This window comes from Dama dama, chromosome 28 (assembly GCF_033118175.1).
Source record: "Dama dama isolate Ldn47 chromosome 28, ASM3311817v1, whole genome shotgun sequence".
Lineage (NCBI taxonomy): Eukaryota > Metazoa > Chordata > Mammalia > Artiodactyla > Cervidae > Dama > Dama dama.
Genome location: NC_083708.1, coordinates 13,623,331 through 13,646,043, shown reverse-complemented (window position 1 = coordinate 13,646,043; position 22,713 = coordinate 13,623,331). Strand labels below are relative to the sequence as shown.

Here is a 22,713-nt window from a genome sequence, read left to right as displayed (position 1 = left end):
AATGTGAGGGTGGGATATTTCAAAAGAACAGCATGTATACTATCTATGGTGAAACAGATCACCAGCCCAGGTGGGATGCATGAGACAAGTGCTCGGACCTGGTGCACTGGGAAGACCCAGAGGAATTGGGTGGAGAGGGAGGTGGGAGGGGGGATTGGGATGGGGAATACGTGTAAATCTATGGCTGATTCATATCAATGTATGACCAAAAAAAAATAATAATAATTAAAAAAAAATAATTAAAAAAAAAAAAAAGATCTTCACAACCCAGATAATCACAATGGTGTGATCACTCACCTAGAGCCAGACATCCTGGAATGTGAAGTCAGGCGGGCCTTAGAAAGCATCACTACGAACAAAGCTAATGGCTGTGATGGAATTCCAGTTGAGCTATTTCAAATCCTGAAAGATGGTGCTGTGAAAGTGCTGCACTCAATATGCCAGCAAATTTGGAAAACTCAGCAATGGCCACATGACTGGAAAAGGTCAGTTTTCATTCCAGTCCCTAAGAAAGGCAATGCCAAAGAATGCTCAAACTACTGCACAATTGCACTCATCTCACACGCTAGTAAAGTAATGCTCAAAATTCTCCAAGCCAGACTTCAGCCATACGTGAACCATGAACTTCCAGATGTTCAAGCTGGTTTTAGAAAATCCAGAGGAACCAGAGATCAAATTGCCAACATCCGCTGGATCATCCAAAAAGCAAGAGAGTTCCAGAAAAACATCTATTTCTGCTTTATTGACTACGCCAAAGCCTTCGACTGTGTGGATCATAATAAACTGTGGAAAATTCTGAAAGAGATGGGAATACCAGACTACCTGACCTGCCTCTTGAGAAACCTGTATGCAGGTCAGGAAGCAACAGTTAGAACTGGACATGGAACAACAGACTGGTTCCAAATAGGAAAAGGAGTACGTCAAGGCTGTATATTGTCACCCTGCTTATTTAACTTATATGCAGAGTACATCAGGAGAAACGCTGGGCTGGAAGAAGCACAAGCTGGAATCAAGATTGCTGGGAGAAATATCAATAACCTTAGATATGCAGATGACACCACCCTTATGGCAGAAAGTGAAGATGAACTGAAGAGCCTCTTGAGGAAAGTGAAAGAGGAGAGTGAAAAGTTGGCTTGAAGCTCAAAATTCAGAAAACTAAGATCATGGCATCTGGTCCCATCACTTCATGGCAAATAGATGGGGAGACAGTGGAAACAGTGTCAGACTTTATTTTGGGGGGCTCCAAAATCACTGCAGATGGTGATTGCAGCCATGAAATTAAAAGACGCTTGCTCCTAGGTAGAAAAGTTATGACCAACCTAGACAGCATATTAAAAAGCAGAGACATTACTTTGCCAACAAAGGTCTGTCTAGTCAAGGCTATGGTTTTTCCAGTGGTCAGGTATGGATGTGAGAGTTGGACTGTGAAGATAACTGAGTGCCTTAGAATTGATGCTTTTGAACTGTGGTGTTGGAGAAGACTCTTGAGAGTCCCTTGGACTGCAAGGAGATTCAACCAGTCCATTCTAAAGGAGCTAAGTCCTGGGTGTTCACTGGAAGGACTGATGCTAAAGCTGAAATTCCAGTACTTTGGCCACCTCATGCGAAGAGTTGACTCATTGGAAAAGACCCTGATGCTGGGAGGGATTGGGGGCAGGAGGAGAAGGGGACGACAGAGGATGAGATGGCTGGATGGCATCACCGACTCGATGGGCATGAGTCTGAGTAAACTCCGGGAGTTGGTGATGGACAGGGAGGTCTGGTGTGCTGCGATTCATGGGGTCGCAAAGAGTCAGACACGACTGAGCGACTGAACTGAACTGAACTGAACCTAAGAATGTTGCAAAGTAACACTATCTCCTGGCATCCTGAGCATGGACTTGGGAGCCAGGCCATCCAGGGGAACCATGGGGAAGTTATTTAGCCTCCTGTACCTCAGTTTTCTCATCTGCAAAATGGAAGCAATAACAGTACTCCTATCTCCAAGGGCTTTTGTGAAAATTAAATTACAGTATTTGTAAAACAGGGTAAGTGATTATCATTATTACACAGCAGTTAGTTTAGGACAAACATGTCCCTTCATAATGAGGGAGCCTGGAAGAAAAGCTCACATTAAAATAACGTCTTTACTGAGTTTTCGAATTCCTAAGTGTGGAAAAGTTAGCCAAATCACTAACAAGCTTGCCTCTATTGGCATTTAACCCATTCATTGTTTTTAAAAAGGTTTAAAAAAAAAGGTTTAAAAAAATTGTTAAAAAAGGTAGGATGGAAAGTGTTCATTCAATTTGTAGATTATACTGAACAATCAGTTTCCTATAATTTTGACCAATTTTCTCATCAGTTTGATGGACAGCAGGTACCCCAAACTGTGCAGAATGATAAACTCAGCCATACAGAGATCTTACTTCTTCTTGTTTAGTTGCTAAATCATGTCCGACTGTTCTGTGACCCCAGGGACTGTAGCTCACCAGGCCCCTCTATGCATGGGATTTCCTAGGCAACTATACTGGAGTGGGTTGCCATTTCCTTCTCCAGGGCATCTTTCTGATCCAGGGATTAAACCAGCATCTCCTGTATTGGCAGGCAGATTCTTTACCACTAAGCAACTGAGATGTTGATAGCGGTCCCCTAATGGAAGCACAAAGCTGAAACCGTGACTCTGGGTGGCTAGCTTTTCGAGTATTGGAAAAAAATCAAGTTTACATTATTATTGTTAAAAATGCCTCACAACTTTCCATTTTCTCTTAAGTATGGACATTAAGAGTATGGACTCGGGGGCCAGACAGTGAGTTCAGACCCCAGCTCTACCACTCACCTATATGACCTAACAAGTTAGGCAACTTTTCTGTGCCAGATTTTTACAAACTTTTGTCTGTAAGAGGAGGACAATAACCATACTGACTGTGACCAGTAAGTAAAATATTATGTAAGGTGCTTAGAACACTGCCTGCCACATTTGTAAGCATCAACCGATGTTAATGATTGTTAATAGCAACTTGTAGACACAGAGCATCTCTGCGTCTGCAAACAGCAGCAGCCTCCCCAGGGCGTCAGGGCAGAGTTCTCATGTTTTCCATGTGGCCAGGAGGGGACCCCATACTCACTCTTCCCTCCTAGCCCCCCGCCACTTGTAATGTTAAACGCCCCCACCATATGACACCACGCCTGTTCACCACATACAGACTTTCTCCACTGAACACGGACTTCCCTGGGAGGAAGGGCCTGACTTCCTGCAGCCTCAGCACGGGAACTGACCCTGGTCCCTCAGAGACACTCCAGAAACGTGGAATGACTCAATGAATATCCATTCCTTCAGATTTTTGTTGTTGTTCAGTCACTAAGTCGTGTCCAACTCTTTGCGACCCCATGAGCTGCAGCACACCAGCCTTGCCTGTCCTTCACCACCAGATTTTTAAGGGGCTTTAAATTTCCAATCCCTTATGAAAATATAAGCCCCTCCAGGATCAAACTCCTTTAACAAACATCTTCGCAGCAGTCAGTGAGCCCGACGCTGAGGACAAGTGGTGACAGCTGTTAACACTTCCAGCACATTCCACACCATCTCAGGTCACAAGCACACAGCAAGGACAAAACCCGTCCATTCTGAAATACAGTCTAGAGTCAACGCTGACCGAAAACAAACCAAAAACAGAAACAAATGTATTTTTACAAAAAAAAAGTATATTTCTAAAATGCTTACCTTGCCTCATAAAAGAAAGGGCTTTTTCTTTTAAATTCTCGGTCAGTTGTTTCTTTTTAGTCAGATAATCCAAAACATAAATATTTGGAGCAAAATTTATCATGTTCTGTTCACCACAGCCATAAGGCATCCGAATCAGGGAGGCTAAGCCATTGATGGACGAACCAAGAATATCTCCTGAAAGCACAAGATATTTATCAAGGTCAGCAAATCCCCAGTAACCATACCGCCTAATGGCAAAGAGAGCAGAAGGCACCCAACATGGAAGCAATATTACTGTTCCACTGCCGGGAACACAGGAGAAACCACATCCGGCTTTAGGAGGACTGGTCAAATAAATGAGAATACAATGGTACTGAACTTGTAGATTATGCGACAAACTAGGAGACTTTTAGCTCAAAGATACAGCACACATAAGCAAACTGTGAGTTTTTTTACAAAGATACAGCACACATAAGCAAACTGTGAGTTTTTTTTAAAATTCCTAACCAAAATTATTTGCATTAGGAAATCATCATTCTTATACAGGGAAGAAAAGTTAGTGTTATTCACATAAATAGAACTTTATTTTGACTTCCTTACTAATACACTATAAATTCTTGAGAAATGACACTCTAAGGGCAGGGCTTGTGGTATTTTTCAATGTGCTCTATTTATCAACAACAAAGTAGAACTAATCGGTATATATGTTTCAATGAATCTCAGGATCAAAATGGGTTACAAGTATTCTTCAAAGTTAGTAACATAAAGTTAAACAAAACACACGCTTACCCACATTCCTCTACCCACATTCTAACACCATGACTCAAGAAAATAAGTAAAAATTTAAAAATGTAAAGGCTGAGTTCTAATTTTGACCTCATTATGGTTGAACTGTATAGAGAAGAATATTCGTCAGTGTGGTTTATTTTAAAAACTTCACCATTCCAAGTCCAGATACCTATTGAAAACTTGCTCCTAAAAAAATGAATCCAAATAAGAGAGGAAGACTTTCGTGTGTGTAGGCCGCAGAAACGCTAGTGTACCATGTCTTAAACTTTAGATGTTAACTCAGAGAAGTAAATACCAGTACAGGTTTTGTTTCTTATTATTACCACCACTGCACCTTATGCTTTTAATATTCAAAGTGAACATAAACTTGGACTTTTAATAGTCAAAGAAGCAAGCCAATATTCACCAAATAAAACACAAACAGGTTTTTTAATAGCAAATTAAAAACCAAACAGCTTTTTTAAATAAATACTGTATAAAAATAAAACTTGAAAAAAACATTATTTTAAATCAAACTTTAAAATTAAACTTCAGAATATTCAACAACCACAGGTAGACTCATTCCAACATAAGGAAAGATGGTACACACTCAAACTTCAAGGCTCTTGGGTGGAAGGGATAGTTAGGGAGTTTGGGAATGAACATGTATACACTGTTCATATGTATATGTATAATACACATATTATAAATGGATAACCAACAGGGTCTTACTGTATAGCACAGGAAACTCAGCTCAATGTTATATAGCAGCCTGGATGGGAGGGGAGTTTGGGGGAGAATGGATACATATATATATGGTTGAGTCCCTTCACTATTCACCGGAAACTATCACAACATTGTTAACTGGCTATGAAAGAAAGTGAAAGTCGCTCATGAGCAAGTCAATTCCTAGGCAGGTTGATAAGAAGTCCAGGGTCCCCGAGGAGAAGAAAGGGGTCTGGGGCTCTCAAGGAGGAGATAGGGGTCTGGAATTCTCAAAGAGGAAAGGACAAACGTTTTTTCCTACATTCCTCAGTAAGGATAATATAAAAATAATGTATCCTGCTCGAGGACATGTTTCTCCTTCCTGAAAATCTTCTGACCAATCCTGTTATCTTAAAATGTATATTATGGGAGTGGGTCTAGTAAGATCTTTACAACCTTGAGACATTCTTTTGATTTACTGTAATAACCAGTTAAAAAAGCATTTAACTCCCTTGCTAACACTATCAAGGGGGGCATTCTCCATTCCCCTTCCGATGTCTATGTCAGAAGCTTTCCCCGTTCCTTTTCACTTTAATAAAACTCTGCTGTACAAAAGCTCTTGAGTGATCAAGCCTGGTCCCTGGTCCCGAAGTTAAATCCTTGGTGATCACAAATTCGACACCGTTCACTGTAAGCTATCACTCAGTCGTGTCTCCTTCCAACACCATGGACTATACAGTCCATGGAATTCTCCAGGCCAGAATACTGGAATGGGTAGCCTTTACCCCAATACAAAATAAAAAAAGTTTAAAAAGAAAAAACTTCAAGGCTCTTCCCTCTGTATGTGTGCACACACGCGACATCATCTCCCAGCACCCCACCACGGTGGGAGGTGTTTAAGCAGAATGTATTCTCCTCAATAGAGAGTTTATTTATTTCTTTTTAAGAATTATATCTAAGTCTCCCCAAAAAGCCCCCTCCTAGAGGGACTGGTTGTTTGGAGTAATAATAAAAAGCACTACATCTGCAGGTGAGATTCAAAAGAAAAAGTGCCTTAGGTCTTGACACCTCAAAGACCTAACAAATTATTTAGATGTCATTAATTGAAACATTTCCAATACTTGGGCTACCTGATGCAAAGAGCCGGCTCATTGGAAAAGACCCTGATGCTGGGAAAGATTAAGGGCAGGAGGAGAAGGGGACGACAGAGGATGAGATGGTTGGATGGCATCATCATCTCAAGTTGGAGCAAACTCCAGGAGATAGTGAAGGACAGGGAAGTCTGGCATGCTGCAGTCCATGAGGTAGGTCGCAAAGAGTCAGACACGACTGAGCGACTGAAAAACAACAAAACCTAAACATTTCTTTCAGCTATTTGTAAAGCACAACTATACAAATAAGCCATTTCTGTGGAAGTTCTAATAGTTGAAAGTCCTTTGGGGTTACCAAGGCAACTAGGAGAAGCTGACTAAGTCAGTGGGTAGCTTCCAACGGTACAGGGTACTTGTGTTCTGCACAGAAAACCACTCAAGGCAGTGGTCCTCAACTTCTGGTTGTCAGAAGCACTAGCAGAACCTATTCAAAACATGCATGTCCTAGCCATAGCCCAAGGGAGTCTCACTGAGTAGACTGGGAGTGGAACCCGGATATTTGCGTATTTGCAAAGCTCCACAGAAGGCTGTGATATTCACCAGTAACGGAGAGCCACACAGGCAGAAAAACTCCTCCCTCCAGCCACACAATATTGTGGCCTGGCTCCTCAAAGAGTGGACTGCCCACTAGAAACATCAGCAACACCTGGGAACCTCTTAGAAACGCAGAATCCAGGGCCCACCCCACGCCTACTGAGCCAGAATCTGCCTTCGCACAGCGTCCCCAGAAGATTCATGTGCACTTGAAGACTGGTCGAGAACTGGTCCAGAAGAACTGGTCAAGGACACACATCTTACTTGCCCTTCTACTGGAATCAGCGGTTGGCAGCAACTAGAAAAAGTTTTATTTAACTAGGATTAAATAAGAAAATATACCTAAAAAGGACCTACTGTATAGTACAGGGAACTATATTCAATTTCTTGTAATAAACTATAATGGAAAAGGATCTGAAAAAATATATACTTATACATATGTATAACTGAACCACTTTACTGTTCACCCAAAACAGTGTCAATCAACTGTATTTCAATTTAAATAATTCCTTAAAAAAGAAAATGTATGTACAAATAAATGAGAACTGTGTATTATCATATACGAATAAACCAGTGGTGAGGGTGATATACCCTGTTCTTACCGATTGCAGTGATCTGAACCCTCTCACTGCCACTCACTGTGTGAGGAGGAAAGGAGAAACTCAGTGTTTTCAGGGTAGTTTGTAGCGTGCTGTCCGTCAAATCTAGCAAGATGGATTGTGAATATGATTTTTCTATTCCTTCAGCCTGTTGATAAAAAGTAACACAGTTAACATGGTCTCTATTCCTCTGTCTAGAGAAAACTATAGGCAGATAACGAGTTAATCGTCTGGCCTGTTATGTTTAGATAAGTACCTACAAGGTCTTGATTCTTGGTTCAAACCCGTTAATAAATGTTTACTTTCTCTTTAAATTAGAGAAAATAGTTCATGGAATGGCAATGGAAATGATAAAGGAGAAGATGAAAAGGGGATGAGAAACCCTCTGAAATAGGTTCTTTTATTATTCAAAGAGATTAAATACCTTGTCCAAAGGCACCCTTGACAGAGCTGGGATGAAACCCAGGGCTGCCTCCCTCCAGAACACAAAGGCTTATCCACTATGCTGAGTTGCCTTTTGGTGCATACTGTCTTCTCTGAAAAAAACCTACAAAACCTATTCTACCTGTACTGAGGAATTCCAAAATTCAAAATCTATATATCAACTTGGCACAATTTAACAGGATTCCAATGTCACACAGAGTGTAAATGTAACCTGCTTTATAATCATACTATAAATTTAAATAAGACATTGGCAATTACCTCCAATTGTGTGATATATTTTTACATTTAGATGAGAAAAACATCAGGCATTCCTGGAGGGTGGAGAAGATGTCCTACTAGGTCTTGAAAACAAATTTAACCAGGAAAAAAACCATCTTCTGCTTCCTTTTCAATTATGTATTTCCATTTTGTTTTAAACTTCAAGTATTTACCTTCACTAAAATCCTCTGGGTGACAGCATCAGAAGCAGCGGGTGAAACAGCTGTGACCGTGATGGGCACTTCCCCCAGACGTGTTGGCCTGATGGGGAAAAGAACAGTTGCCCCATCCTCACTGGGAACCAGAATGGTCTGTTGGTGTCCCGTGGCATTGATTTCATTCGAAGCCATTAGAATATCAAATGCATCACTTTTCTCAATTATTACCTTAACCTGGAAGAAAAACAAAGTCATCAAAGGTTCTATATAATAAATGCTCCTCAGTAAAATGTTGCTTTGTGCATTCATGCTAAGTCGCTTCAGTCGACTCTTTGCAATCCTATGCACTGCAGCCTGCCAGGCTCCTCTGTTCATTGGATTCTGCAGACAAGAATACTGGAGTGGGTTGCCAAGCCCTTTCAAGTGTGGTTAAATCTGTGAGGCCCAAGACTAGAGAAAAATGAAAGGTTCAGAAAGGTTCAGCCAAGAAAAGGGTGTAAAGGTAACAGGAAAAACCTAGTTCTTTCTCACGCTTTTTTCACCTACCTCAAGACAAGCAGGGAAATGCCATTCTTCAGGTCTAACATTAAACTCCCACTAACATTAAATTCTCTCATTTTCTGAAGGTTGAGTTATTTCATGTCCTGGTACTACCACCAGCCTGACTCAACTGTGTCATCCTGGGACACTAGTCCCATTAGAAAAACCTGAGGCAAACAGGATGAAATGTCATTACACTCATTGAGAATCTCTAAAATTATTCCAAGAAAAATATGAGTGAGACACTAGTCCTGAAGCACGTGTTGGTTGTAAACTTTCGTAGAGTACTTCAAAGTTGCCAGGCTCATCAAGAAGAGCATTTCTCTGGATGTTAGACTTTATGAATTGTTTTTCCCACTTATTTTCTCACCTGTTTCTCAAAATATTTATCTAATAGATGACTAAACTGCAATTAAGTTACCTGTCATTAAGTGAACAAGCTGGATACTGAATCTGGGCCTTCTGACTCCAGATCTTTTGCTCTTTACACTATACCATGTTGAGAAAATTAAAAAGTAAAATTAGAAAATAAGAACCAGCTTATCCTCTAGACACAGTGCTTAAAGAGATGATGGCATTTTCGGGTAGTAAGGTTAATTACAACCCCTAGTCTGGGGGTGGGGGTGGGGAGGGAATCATTTCATTAGCATCGCTATGGGCACAATAAAAAGAGTGGGCCTACCGCTGCCTTACAGGGAACTGATTGGCTGAGGGGACACCAGGCCATGACTCAAAAATCAGAGCCTTGGAAACAGAATACACTAACACAGGAAGCTCAACCGTACCCTATGACAACCTAGAGGGGTAGGAAGGTGGGGGGCGGGGAGGGTCCAAGAGGGAGGGGACATATGCATATCTACGGCTGGTTCATGTTGATGTATGGCAGAGCCCAATACAATGTTGTAAAGCAATTATCCTCCCCTTAAAAATAGATTTAAAAAAAAAAAAAAACAGAAAATACTGTACAAATATGGGGACCGCTAGCCTAACAGCATGAGTGAGATTCTTCAGGGAAGACATCTTAGTCCCAAACCAGTCCTTGAAAGGAATAAATTCTTGCCAGTTGCAGTGGGCACAGAATGGCAGTGTGAAGTGGCAATACAACCTCCGTGTGGGAGTAGAGTAGGGGAAAAATGTGGGGAGAAAGGAGCACAAAAGAGAAAGAGATGTCAAGAAATGAAGTTGTGGGGCTAAAGCAGAGAACCCGCACTAGAAATTAAGGGGAGAACGCCCAGACATGCCAGCAATATCCTTCAACATTAACAAGCTGAAGAAATGGTGGGCAAAGTATGGCTATTTTCAATATTCCAGAAATGTATAACATTTTTAGATGCCCAACACTACATTATAACCCAATGCCAGCATGCTTTCTTCATTTTTCCTGACATGTAAATGATGAACAAACCTTTTAGCACATTACCTCAGTGGCATCTTTCAAATAATTGAATATGGTTACTTCCAAAGCAAATTCTTCACCTCTGATGACAGAGTATGGAAGATTCAAAAAAATGAAAAATGGTTGGAAGGCTTGGAGCTGGAAAGAACACAATGAATACAGATTTTATTTAAGTCCAGAGCTTCATTCACACTTACACACTTAAATCTCACAAAACTTACAACACTTATTAGTAGCTTCGCATAGAAATATCCTCTTGCCTACCAACAGAAAACCGCAACCTATCCTAAATAAACAGGGGCATATTGCTTTGATTTATAACACAGTAATCACTATGTTTTATGAAATTCCCACTAGGAACTAGGGACTTTATACAAACTACTTCATCACACCTATGTAGGCAGGTGTTATGGTCATATTTTACAGAAACGAAACATATTTTACAGAAAAGAAGCTCAGCCGCCTCTGTAACTGGTGCAAGAGCACGCTGCTGGCCAGTGCAAGAGTCAGAACTGGATCCTGGCATGTCGGAGGCCATAGCCAAGTTCCTCTTCTACTACTCCGCCATGCCGATTTCATCATTCTGCTTTTAAAGCCATTGCCCAAATGAAACAGCATCTGTTTTAGACTCCTGTGAAGAGCAAATGATCTTTTGCCTACTACCCTATGGACTGTAGCCCACCAGGCTCCTCTGTCCATGGAATTCTCCAGGCAAGAATACTGGAGTGGGTAGCCATTCCCTTCTCCAGAGGATCTTCCCGACCCAGGAATCAAAGTGGGGTCTCCTGCAGTGCAGCCAGATTCTTTACTGTCTAAGCCAGGGGAGCCCAACATATAAACACATACATATATGTTGGTCACCCAAACTCTGATAGTGTTGGCCAAGCTTCTCACTGGCAGCAGTTAATTCTCTCTTAGAAGTTTATCTGGAAATCTGTGGAAGTCTCAGACTATCACAACGAGGTGCTCCTGGCACTTAGCAGATGAAGGTCTGCATGCTCAGGACAGTCCCAGACAATGAAGAATTGCCCTGTGTTCCTCATGATTCTTAAATGTCCTTTCATGTAGACAAAGCCCCTGCTTATAATAAGCTGGACTTACAACCTAATTACAACACATATATAAACCCAAAGCATCTGTCAATACACAACTATTTTGTAAATCAAGAAGAAACTGCACTTTGTTTTGTAACTTTACCAAAATTTCTTCACTATTTCAAAACTTTACATCACCACAGGGAGCACCACTCAAGGTTTTTGCATTGCTAAAACAATACATGTATATCAAATTGCATTTTGCAGCTCTTATACACAAGATACCTATGTACACACAAGGTATACTGTGTACTGCATAAATATTCAAATATGTTACTATGCTTTCTTGTGCAACTATGCCTGGCCACTTACATACTAAAAAGTTTATTATTTTATTATACATTACTTTCCTTTTATTTCTCCTTGGTATTTCACTTAGAGCATCTTACTGATTTTTTTTATTAAGGTATATTAAATTTTCTATGCATTTCATTTGCACAGATGGTTGAGGGACAAAACAAAATATCTGTTTTTAAAAACCAGCTTCATATATGACAGAGCTGAAAGCTACTGGCCTCAGACCAATCACAGTCAAGAGTTTCCTCCTGTCAGTGATGGTTTAGGGAGCGACATGAGATGTAATTTGACCAAAGAGTTGTGAAGGAATGTTCACTACGGGACATTCTGAGTTCTGCTCATCCTTAAAGAGGACATTCTCTCTCTTCTGGCCTTTGGAAGTAATTAGACTCAGTCAACAATAAACCTACTCTCCAAATCTCAACACAGAGCTAGAACAGTTAACAGTTTAATGCAGTTCACACTTGAAAATGTAAAACAGATGAAAAACAAAAAGGAAATGCCAAGAAACCTTCAAACTATGATCAACATCATAAGCAATCACTTTTTTAAATCCACTGAGGAGCTGATGCTCTCTCTGCTTCGTGGCATTGTACCATCCATAAGCAGCCCTTTCGTATACTACCTCCGCTGGAGCAGTTGTTAGTCCAAGACCTAAATCCTCAGAGATCACAAAAGCAGTTGCAACCCAAGAAGTGATAGAATCAGGCACAGTAACTTCGAATTCTTGGTAAATTCTGGAACTGAAGTCAAGATAAACATAAAAGTCACAAAACCAAGAACAGACACACTTCAAAATAGGCCAACATAACCTAAACCATGTTTTGGAAGAATTTCCATGTTTTGGAAATTTTTAATTTTCCAAATAATTTACATATCTAAAATTTTTTTAAGATTTAGGCATAAAGCAATACATCTCAAGTTCTCAAGGAACAGATCATAATAAGGTCATAATACTGCATACTGATCCATATTCCAATAAAAATCTTTCTACAATATTTATATCTTCAAGACAAGCATCATTTTCAAAAATGTTATATAGATAATAAATATCCTTTTCCAAATTTAACTCCCATTTATTTCTCTCAGTATGCATAAAGTTTCCCTCTGTATTCTTGTCAATGCTATTATTTGTTTTTGGAGGTTTGACTCGTATCTTATTTCAAATTTCCATAAATAGCTGACTCACAATATATGCAGATTTCATGATTCAACATTTCATGTTGAGTCATCACGCCAGGTGGCAGAGTTTGTTAGCTAGGCTGAGTTCTTTTCAATGCCCACACCTCTCCTGCTTGTGACTCACAGGGATGTTTAATGGGATGCCACAAGGCAGAAGGAACAATCATGAGCGCTTCCCACCCCAAGCAACAAAGGAACTCCCAGCGAGAACCATGCAACTTCAGGGAAATTAAAATCATCCTTCTTTAGAAAAGGCCTGTCTTCTCCTTGATGATCCTCTTACTGCCACAATTTGTATATTGCTTTATTAAATACTATGCATGTGTGTGTTCAATTCCTCAGCTGTGTTCAACTCTCTGTGACCCCACAGACTATAGCCCACCAGGCTCCTCTGTCCATAGGATTTTCCAGGCAAGAATAGTGGAGTGGGTTGCCATTTCCTTCTCCAATTAAATACTATATTTAAATACAATTAATATCATTCTTTAAAAACTCTTGGTCTATTTAGTTCTTTATCACACTATATTTATACTGAAACATTAGAAAGAGGGCAAAACTTACTTAAAACTAAGACCAAACAAAATATATACAGGCAAAGAACTTTAATCTGTACCCCATGTTGGTGTCTAGCCATATCCAAGTCTCTGGAAAATGCTTTCGTACACGTGGACTGCTACCCAGAGAAAAGTCATGAAGATCTACCAAGTAGCTTTCATTTTCATCCACAAACCTCTCAGCCAACTCTACGCTGTCATCTAAAAATAAACATTGACAACTGTTAGGGGAAAGTCACGGTAGATAATGTTCATAAACCTAGTCCACAGAATTACAGCATCTCTCAGCTGACAAGGCCTTTACAGTTTATCTTCTCCAATCCTTCTCATTTGACACTCGAGACCCACAGCAGTCATGTGACTTACTCCAAGCCACATGGTCACTTATGGCAGAGCTGGGAAAAAACGTTCTCTGGCCCTACAACTAATACCTAAAAAACTACTTGCAGTTCAGCTGCAAAAAAATAAGTTAAATCCCATTTTTAAAAGTTATCTCCAGTTCTGCTATTCTCCTCATCTTTGATTCCTAGTGCTGAATGCCTTTGGCTATACCTGCCACAAGATGCTACAAAAATCCAGCTTATTAGCTTTTTTTTCTTACAAAACAGTCACACTGACACACAGATGCTGGATCACCTATCTCTATTCTTTCAACTTTTCTATAAGCCTAAAACTATTTCAAAACAAAACATTAAAAAATAAAATTATACTGAAGAAGTTACCAAAGATACAAAGATAAATGCAATGAGCTCCACCCACTGTCTACGGAGAAGGCAAACAAATACACGAGTGAGAGTCCACTCAGGCAAAATGTCTGCCATGCAGAGAACAGCTGATTTTACATAGAATCTGAATAATGAAAAGGGTATGGCTAGGAAAAAAAAAATCCATCTTGTGTTGTTTATTGCATTTCATTTTCCTTATGTCTTCAGATAAAGAGTATCCCATACAAGAAGGGGGGAAAAAAGGAAGCTAAGTACAAAGGCATGTCCAGAATATGGCAATGCTTATTAGGAAAGAGTGGCATAAAATGAGAACATAAGGAATGCACAGGTCCAGATTTTAAAATATCAGTTATCCCATGCTGAAGGATTTGGACTTGATCCTTTAAGCAGTGATGATCTACTGAAGGTTTTAAAATAAATCAGAAACATGATCTCTTCCATGTTTTATAATGGTAACTCTGGTCTCAATGAGAACAGTGGTTTAGAGACGGGGGAATGGACGCAGGAGAAAAGGACGGATCCTGCACTGCCCAGGGAAACACACTGACCAGAAGCTGGGGCCCAGCAGAGGAGAGGAAGGACAGCCTTGAAATGACTCTGCTCGGCCTCCCAGTTGGATGAGCTCTGTGCGTGCCCACGGCACTTTCCCTCCCCATCACACCCCTCAGCACACTCTTCCACCTGTGCCCTGGTTTGCCCTAGTAGACCAGGCTTGAACTTCCATTGCCTCTGACATGCCAGGCACATATTAATATCATCTACTGATAATAGGTAATTGCAGATTTCTGAGTACCAAACATGTGCGAGGCACTGTGCATGCTTCTGGATTTAACCTCCTAACAACCCTGTAATAGAGGCAATATTATTAGCACTTATAATTCAAGGAGAAACCTGAGGTTTAAGGAGCTTAATGAATTTCCTTGGGGTCATAAAGCCACGGTTGAAAGTCAGAAGTATTTCTTGGTAAACTCCTTTCTTAATCACTAGGCTGTTCTGCATCTGGCAGTGAGGAAAGAATCAAGGATGAGTTTTGGGTTTCTGATGCAAACATGTGGGTAGATAGTGATTTCATTAACAGATATATGAGATCATATCAATTCAAGAGCTCATATATCAGTCAAATCATATTAAGGAAGAGCAATGGTTTGTGACATATAGAATTTAAGGTATTTGTGGGGCATCAGGGTGCAGAATCAGGAGGGGTAAGATAAACAATCAAGGTGTTCCAGAGTTGAATTTAATGGGGAAGATGTCATGGAAGGACCAGGGACTAGGGAAGAATTCTACCAAACTGACTGACCACGTGGTCCAGGTTGTCGCGGTTGTGTTGTGTTTAGTCATGTTCTAGCTGTTTGGCAACCCCACGGACTGTAGCCCACCAGGCTCCTCTGTCCATGGGATTTCCCAGGCCAGAATATTAGAACGGGTTGCCATTTCCTCCTCCAGGGGATCACCCCTATCCAGGGATCAAACCTGCATCTCCTGCACTGGCAGGCAGTTTCTTTACCACTGAGCCACCTGGGAAGCCCGTGGTCCAGGTACCAGGGGCAAATATGGGCAGAAGGAGTCAGTGACCAAAACTGACCAGGAGAGGCCAAAACCAAAGAAGACACGTAACAGAATCAGGGGAGTGAGGGCACATACAAAGGAGAAGGACAGGCATTTGAAATGTCAGGGGTAGATCCATGGCAGGTGATGACGTGACCTATGACTACTGTTGCCATGGTGATGATCACATGACAGTAGATGGGCCACCCACACCTTCAAATCCCCCAAGAAGACAAAGCAGTCAGACTCTGAACCTTCTGCCAGAGTCATTAATATAGAGAGAGGCAAAGGGAAAGTAGGTGACTGAATGTTGATTAAAGGATACGTGATTGAAATTTTTGAGCTTCAAATGATAAGGAGCTTTTAACTGAGGACTGCTGAACAACGGTCTTGAAGTAGCCAAGAAAATACTGAACTCTATACACCTACTGGGAATGGGGGGGCTTCCCTGGTGGCTCAATGGTAAAGAATTCACCTGCCAACGCAGGAGATGTGGGTCTGATCCCTGGGTCAGGAAGATACCCTGGAGAAGGAAATGGCAACCCACTCCAGTCTTCTTGCCTGGCAAATTCCATGCACAGAGGAGCCTGGCAGGCTATAGTCCATGCGGTCCCAAGAGTCAGACATGCCTTAGTGACTAAACAACAACAACATGTACCTTTAGACCGTGAACCAGAAGAGAGGCAGAAAAATTAATGTCAATTACTTGAAGGTTTCCAGGAACATAATATACCAGTAAAAATATCAGGTTTCTTCTGTTACAGTGAAAAGGTAGAAGGTTCTCAGAAAAGGTAAAGATTACAGTAAGTGTTACTAACAATAGAATGAGTATGATAGCACCAGGATCTGATAAGTAAACATAAACAAAGATGGGTAAAAGCTGAGACCAACAGAGAGAGCATGGAAAATCAGATTGGTTGGAAGGCTGCCTAGGATAAATGATTACATGAAGAAAGCTAAAAGTGCCAAGTGTCTTTAATACACAGAGATCATAATGACTTCATGAAATCTTTAAGACTATAAAATTGTTCTTAAAACATCAGGACAGAGGCTCAGGTGTCCTACGGTGTCAAGAACCAACCCCAAAATGGAGAGTCTGGAGTTTAGTGGGGAAACATGGGGTAGAAATCAGGGGACTCATGAATAGAAACTATGATAGTTCTATAGTCTTTCGAAATGATTTCGTATCATTTTACCTGAAAGAAGTGAGAACAGCTTCTAGAATTAATCATTCTCATTTATACATTTCCTTCAGTCAAAATATTTTATGGGGACCTCCCTGATGGTCCAGTGGCTAAGAATCCACCTTGCTATGCAGGGGACAGGAGTTTGATCCCTGGTCCAAGAACTAAGATCCCACACGCTATGAAGCAACTAAGCCCCCACATCACAACTACCGAGTCCACGCACCACAACTAGAGTCCTTGCACCACACGAAGGATGCCACATGTGACGGAGACCCCACATAGTGCAACTAAGACCCGACGCAGTCTAATCAATCAGTTAATTTTTTAAAAGAAGTTAAAATGAACAATTCAAGTAAAACACCTTATGAATTTTCCTTAAAGCACATCTTTTAATTAGTTGGGTGGTCAAGTCTACTTTGCAATCCAGGGAACAGGGATGTGCGATGTGATCCTGCCTGGGAAGAACTCAGATTGAGGAGACGTGTGTGTGTGTGTGTGTGTGTGTGTGTGTGTGGTGTGTGTGTGTGTGTGTGTGTGTGTGTGTGTACCGCATACTTCACGGCATCTGGGCTATTTTCTAGCTGCACAATAAAAAGCCAGAGAACAGAAATGTTTCAAAAACATGTTGCCTCCTTTTAACTAATTCCAAAGTAACATCGCAGTTTACAATACAAATTGGAGGCATAAGATCTTTCAATATGTCCAGAAATATAACCATGTCAAAAAGTTACAGAGAGAAAATGGAAAGTAATCATTAGAAAGATCTAAACAGGAGCTGAAGAACACTCCATGTCATGGCTCAGATGTACTTCCAAGTACATTAAACTCCAAACACTATAGGATAAAAGAATAGAAAATGAAAATTACAATATCCATATTCAACCAGAATGTATTCATACTTACATAAGTAACTATAAATACCTGAGATGAGAGAGTTAATTACTTAAAAAGCACTTTGCCAGATTTCACTTACAAACACCGTCAATGTAATCCTTCACAAGGTTTGCATCCGTCAATACCCAGAGGCCACACTCCTAGAAAGAATCATTTTAATTTTCGTTTAAAATATAAGTTTAAGCGCCCTCTAAATTATCAGTTGCCTATACCTCTAATTCACTCTTGCTGTTTTGTTTTTGTGAAAACATGTGAAAATACCTCCCTTTGCTTTTTTAACGCTTGCTCATTTTTGAGAGTTTAAATACATACATGAGTATACAGTCTCACAACAAGACACACAGCCACACACACAAGCACACGAACACACACTCTCACATGCAGAAAGAGCTATTTCAGAGTCAAGGAAAGTGATATAAAAGAAAGAAGTTACTTGTTTAATGGTAATTCCATTATTTCTCTAATGATGAATTTACTCATTTGCTTTTAAGACTAGAAGGATGACCATCTTTCAATTTCAAATTACACTTATGTAACACACTGCACTTCAGCAACTGAAGTTAGTTTTGTAGCAGTAAATATACTAATATGTTTTCAAAATATATATATATATAAATTTTCAAATTACATAGCAAACTAAACATACCTGAAAGACTGCAAAAGAATTCATGAACATGCCTAAATAATATCCTGTGTTATAAAGTTCCAATTCATGGACCACCTAAGAAAAAGATAAAATATACAGAATGAAAGCATTCATATCAATGTGTTCTGCCCTGTCAACATTTCTGATATGTACTGTGAATAAAAGACAGGTACACATGCTTATCAAATGTACTACATCAAATAGACCATATGCTTATCAAATTTGAAAATGACACAAATGGAGGAATAATGAATATGTCAATGCCATGTTCATAATTCTATCAGCCAAAAATACACTTCTTCTTTAAACTTATTTTTATTCTGTTCAGTAATCAAGAGTTCCTAAGAAGTGTGGGCTTGTTGACAAAGCCAACACGTAGAGCTCAGCATTAAAAATGAGTCATACTTTTGACAAAGATAAAGAGGGTCAATGTGATGGTTAACATAAGACCTTAAAAAATATCAGTTAAGAATCCAAGTCAGTTCTAACAAGGTGGATGAAGCTAGAGCTATTTATACGGAGTGAAGTTAAATCAGAAAGAGAAAAATTAATTAATGTATATTTATGAACTCTAGAAAAATGCTACTGATGAACCCATTTGCAGAGCAGGAATAGAGATGCAGACACAGAAAACAGATTTGTGGACACAGCGGGGAAAGGTGAGGGTGGGATAAATTGAAAGAGTAGCATTGAAACATATACATAACCATGTGTAAAATAGCTAGCTAGTGGGAAGTTGCTATATAACACAGGAAGCTTAAACAAGTGCTCTGTGATGACCTAGAGGGGTGGACTGGGGGATGCAGTGGGAGGGAAGTTCAAGAGGGAGGGAATACATGTATACTTATGGCTGATTCACATTGTTGGACAGCAGAAACAAACACATAATAATTGTTATAAAACAATTATCCTTCAACTAAAAATAAATTTTAAAAAATTTTGCTAAGTGAAGTAAAGCAGATACAAAAGGACAAATATTGCATGATTCCACTCATGTGAAATATCTAGAATAAGTAAATTCATAAGATCAGAATTTGATTAGAGGTTACCAGTGTTGCAACGGGAAGGAGGTAATGAAGAGTTATTGCTTCATGGTCACAGAGTCTCTATTTAGAATGATGAAAATTTCGGAAATAAACAGTGATGATGGTTATACATTATTATGAATAATTAATGCCACTGAACTATACTTTTAAAAATGGTTAAAATGGAAAATTTCATGTTATATATATTTTACTATGGTAGAAAAAAAAAAGTTAGGATATTATAACCCTTTGGTAACTATTTTGATACATTTACCTCAATTACATTAGCATTAAGATTGGGAAATTAAGACAGGGAAAAGAATTATGGACAATTTTAAGTTTAAAAACATATCAAGTTTAACATTAAACACCCTAACCACTGCTTTACTAACAATAGCATTGCTACACCCATGGTAAGGAAGCATGATGCTAGAACAGGCATCAAGAAGAAAGCAACAGAATGAGAAAACAGAAAATTCCATAATATCTCAACAAGCTGGCCAATACAGTTAGCCCAACTATAGACAATGAAGCCAGAGCCAGACAGGATGGAGAGGAAAGTTTTTCATTCCATAACTCAAACTCTACCACACAAGACCTATATGTGCAATGCAGGTGTGAATCAATGGAACTATCTAGGAAGAAGCATCTCTTGCATACGGAAGTCCCCTTTTCCTCACTGGTTCAGTGAGAAAGCTGCAGCAAGAGAAGTCTGGTATCTGCAGATTAGTCCTGGAAGATGTAGGACACTTAAATTATTCCAAGGCATTCACAAGTCTCTGGACAGCATACATAAATTTAACAAAAATGAAAGAAAGGAAAATGGTCCATTATCATAGGCTCCTGACTCCTTCCTCTACAGCCAACACTTGAGAAATACGAAAAGCAAGCAAGAAACTTATATGAGTAGAACAAGAAAACCCTCAGAAGAGGGAAGGGTATCTCCAGTTGGGGTGTTGGAGGAAGCAGATGGCAGAAAGCTGATACATGCAGCAGGCTGGAAGAGGCTTTTAAATTCTACTTGTGCTTCTCTTCAGGAGGTAGCCTTAGGACAATCATTCCTGGCAATTCACTGCCAAAACCAGCAGGCAGTGGGCAGGCAGTCTGCTGATAATACCAGGATATTAATGGCCAGGACAATACCAGCTCAGCACCTCTGCCCTTCTAGTGTGAAAGAACCAAGAAACATTTAGACAGAACCCTGGCCTTCAAGCATTCACTTTTCCTCCCCTCCTCCTCCCACCCCTCCAAGCTGATGGGTCATCACCTCAAGAGATTACCTCTTACTGGGCTGCTTTTCCCTAGGAGCTTAAAAATGAACCACTGGGTGGAAGGGGGCAGCACATAGGGAGAATCAAAAGTAGTTCTCTAGTCCCTGAAGCTCAACCCTTCCCCTCTCTTTAAACTGACAAGAATTACACGGATTGGAGCCTGGTATTCAGCCTTCCCCAACAGACAGAACAGCTGCCAAATCAGTTCAACTAGATATCCAACAAGTATAGTTTCCATAAAAGACATCCAATCAAAAAAAAAAAAAAGACATCCAATCAGACAACATACAGCATGTGAGGTGAATACTGCAAAGTCAGCTCAAGAATTTAAAATAAACATAGTAAATACATATAAGAGAAAATATTAGCAATATAAAACAAGGAAAAAAACAAATGAAAATAATAATTAACAATATAATAGCTGACATAAAAGTAGGATATCTACCAACTGATAGAGTCAGTTGAGGAACTCACCCACAGAAATACAGAGAAGACAGATGAAAGAGACAAAAAAAGCATAAAACAAAAAGCTAAGAAATATGGAGGAAAAAAGTAGACGTGCTAATCTCTGCCAATCTCTGAAAAGGATAAGAAATGGAAAGAAGAGGAACTATAGGAAGAAATAATTTCCAGAATCAAAAGTTAAGGAACAGCATAGACTGAAGAGGCAATTCACCATGACAAAGAACTAAAATTCTATACAACAGCAACATGATCTGGCTAGGGTTGGGGAAGGAGATGGGGACAGGGAGAGACAAAAAGGATGTGTAAGAATATGAGGGCACACCGAAATGCTTGATTTGTCAGATAAAGATACAAAAAAAAAAATCAACAAGGATAAATAAACATGAGTACAATTCATGACATAAGGACATCTATCATGGGAACAAAAATAGAATGTGTAACTTCCAAAACCATGGAAAGAAGAATGAAAAGAAACAAAAAAGAAGTAGTCTAAATTATAAAATAAAAAAGCAGAAATAAGTCCTAATTAGAACAAGGACTAATTTGTAAATGGGTTAAATAAGTTTATTAAGATACTGTCAGATTAGATTTAAAAAAAAAAAAGCAAAATACAATATACTATCTACAAGATACACTTAAAAATTTACAGAAGGTTGAAAATAAAAAGATGGAAAAACATACCACTCAAGTGTGAAACAAAAGAAAGCTGGGATAGCAATCTTATATATGACAGAATTTAATGTAAATGCACAGTGAGATTTAGAGACAGAGACGCAGGGAGAGCACAGGTGTGTGTATTTCTGTGTGTACACATACATATGGAAGAAAAAATGAAATAACGTATTTATCAAGATATTTAGCAAGTTGTAAAACAAAAGATACTATCATCAGTTAAATCAAGTGCAAAATGCTATTGATTTTTTTAAATAAATGAATTTAAGTAAAATCAAGAGATAAAAAGTGACCAATGGGTTTTAAAGGATTTTTTTTTTTTAAAGAAAATGAGAAAAATTTGCTGGATAGGCTGAAGAGAAACACATAATTTTTCTCAAATGGACTGATTGTACAACAATATGTCCAAATTAGCCTATACACATATATCTTTCTTCCTGAAGTGTTGTTAATCACTATAGTTAATCAATCAATGGATATAGCTCATACAGTCTACATTTCTACTGCCAAGGATATATAAAGGACTTATAAATAAAAATTAAATGACTGATGAATAGGGGATTAGATTATGTAACACTAGATGTTCATATATTCCTTGCCTTGTACGTTTTCTGAAGATTAACATGATTTCACTCCCTGAACACACTGCAAATTCCTGATTCAGTGAGGACTGTAATTATTTATAACCATCATGCATCACCAAAATAAAAAGTATTTTACAGTTACCTAAAGCTCTCCCCAGTGTCATTCACAAATGTGCAAGTCCAATTCCTAGTACTTTTTCAAGTGTGTTCAGTTAAAATATAGTTTGAAAATGAGGAGAAACTCTAAGTGACAATTTTCACATAAGACAGCAAAGACAGTTGACCACAATAGACTCTTTCCAACGTGACAACTGGAATGCAGATCCCTTTCATT

At 39.4% G+C, this 22,713-nt stretch overlaps 1 protein-coding gene across 2 annotated transcripts in view; it reads right to left on the bottom strand.

The window, feature by feature from the left end:
* CD109 (CD109 molecule) overlaps window positions 1–22,713 on the bottom strand; it is a 143,904-nt gene that overhangs the window by 39,925 nt on the left and 81,266 nt on the right. The window contains exons 16-23 of one of the 2 annotated variants that reach the window (XM_061131907.1): window positions 18,363–18,437; window positions 17,796–17,856; window positions 13,422–13,563; window positions 12,171–12,369; window positions 10,260–10,373; window positions 8,315–8,533; window positions 7,443–7,587; window positions 3,701–3,877 (exon numbers count right to left, since the gene is read on the bottom strand). In XM_061131907.1, coding sequence (XP_060987890.1) covers window positions 3,701–3,877; window positions 7,443–7,587; window positions 8,315–8,533; window positions 10,260–10,373; window positions 12,171–12,369; window positions 13,422–13,563; window positions 17,796–17,856; window positions 18,363–18,437 — 1,132 coding nt within the window. The remainder of the gene's footprint in view (window positions 1–3,700; window positions 3,878–7,442; window positions 7,588–8,314; window positions 8,534–10,259; window positions 10,374–12,170; window positions 12,370–13,421; window positions 13,564–17,795; window positions 17,857–18,362; window positions 18,438–22,713) is intronic. The other variant, XM_061131908.1, reaches the window with a different exon arrangement.